At 34.8% G+C, this 1346-nt stretch overlaps 1 protein-coding gene across 1 annotated transcript; it reads right to left on the reverse strand.

Moving 5' to 3' along the window:
* Nucleotides 1-147: 147 nt before the first annotated feature.
* Nucleotides 148-761, reverse strand: LOC137817789 (uncharacterized). The gene is made up of 2 exons (XM_068621023.1): nucleotides 547-761; nucleotides 148-456 (listed from the first exon to the last, which is right to left on the reverse strand). Exons 1-2 carry the CDS (start codon nucleotides 742-744, stop codon nucleotides 169-171), a joined length of 486 nt encoding a protein of 161 aa, XP_068477124.1. The 5' UTR covers nucleotides 745-761; the 3' UTR covers nucleotides 148-168.
* Between the last annotated feature and the right edge of the window lie 585 nt (nucleotides 762-1346).

Consider the following 1346-nt stretch of genomic DNA (forward strand, 5'->3'; position numbering starts at 1 on the left):
ATATGTGTTCAATACACAAGAGATTCAGCCTATACCTCTCTTTTATCTTAATAGCACAAAATAAACGATTGTTCTCATTCCTTGACATGTTAACAGGATTAATCAAAAGAAACCAAGGTTTACAGTCTGTATGTTTTCAGCCTTAGGTCAGGATCATAAAGTAGTACATTACCTCACTAGTTCATCAGTGCCAACCCAAGTATCAGACTGATGTAGATCAAGAAGGGAATAATCCCCAACTGCTACCACAATACCAAGTTGATAGTATCCAGAAGCTGTTGCTTGGAACCATCCAAGCTCCATTTTAACTCCATGGAACTCAAGTTGGGGGTTTCCATGGCTATTTATCCAATTAACAACAGGGCCTAGTGCAGTCCGAATTGATCCATGCCTTACTGTCCGTAACTGAGCATTCAATCCAGCTATCAAGCGATTCCAGACAGTTGATGGGACATGCTGCAGATATCAAGTCTGAGATTAGTATGTAAGCTATGTATAGAGAAAACATAACTGACTAAATCCTAACAAACTTAATAATCAAGATACCTGACCAAGGAGGTTGGTCAACAGTGTATCATTGTGAAGATAATAAGGCGCCATGTAGCTCCCATCCCCACCAAAAATTATGCACATGGGAAATCTCTTCTGTATAATTGATACAATGTCTAATCGCTTCTCATCACCACCGAGAAAAAAATCAATATGTGCTACCATTAAATCTGGAGTTGCCCCAACCTGCATCATTTGTTTCTTAAATTAAAGAGGCTACAAATGACTCTTTTAAGTTAAAGGGTCTAAAACATGAATATGTATAACTTAACACAATAGAAACATTCATTGAAAGGATTTAGATTTTAATACAAACCAGTGAAACTAGAAAAGTTGCAAAGTAAACATGTATACCTCTACGGAACATGCATAAATAAAATTAATACCGATGTTTATATCACATTCTTTTGATTTTGTGAGAAAATAAAGGAATGCAATCTGATAAATATACCATCTTCTGAACTATGATATAGTCATATTGTAACTTACAAGATGAAATATAAAACCACTTATTCCTTCTAGGAACTCCAAATAGTCCCAAGAAATAACCAAATAAAACAATCCACATATTTATAGTTCTATTAAAAGGGGAGCATGGAATCTTAAGTTAGACGTTGAAACATTTTATGATTAGAAATTAGAATTAAGAGTGAGTACAATACATGGCTCAAATTTTTGTTATCACACACCTATGGTTGTTGTACCTCTAAGTGGACTTATACCTAATTGAACATCAGAAAACCGACTTTTAAAGTGAGAATTGCACCCCACTCATATGTTATAATTCAGCAATATTC

The sequence above is a fragment of the Phaseolus vulgaris genome, unplaced genomic scaffold (assembly GCF_000499845.2).
Source record: "Phaseolus vulgaris cultivar G19833 unplaced genomic scaffold, P. vulgaris v2.0 scaffold_1198, whole genome shotgun sequence".
NCBI classification, from domain to species: domain Eukaryota; kingdom Viridiplantae; phylum Streptophyta; class Magnoliopsida; order Fabales; family Fabaceae; genus Phaseolus; species Phaseolus vulgaris.

Bases quoted from the DNA above. Each gene is read 5' to 3' on its own strand.
- LOC137817789 (XM_068621023.1), bottom strand. From the start codon at position 744: ATGATGCAGGTTGGGGCAACTCCAGATTTAATGGTAGCACATATTGAT. The intron at 457-546 runs GTATCTTGATTA...TGATATCTGCAG, and splicing joins TGACCAACCTCCTTGGTCAG to CATGTCCCATCAACTGTCTG.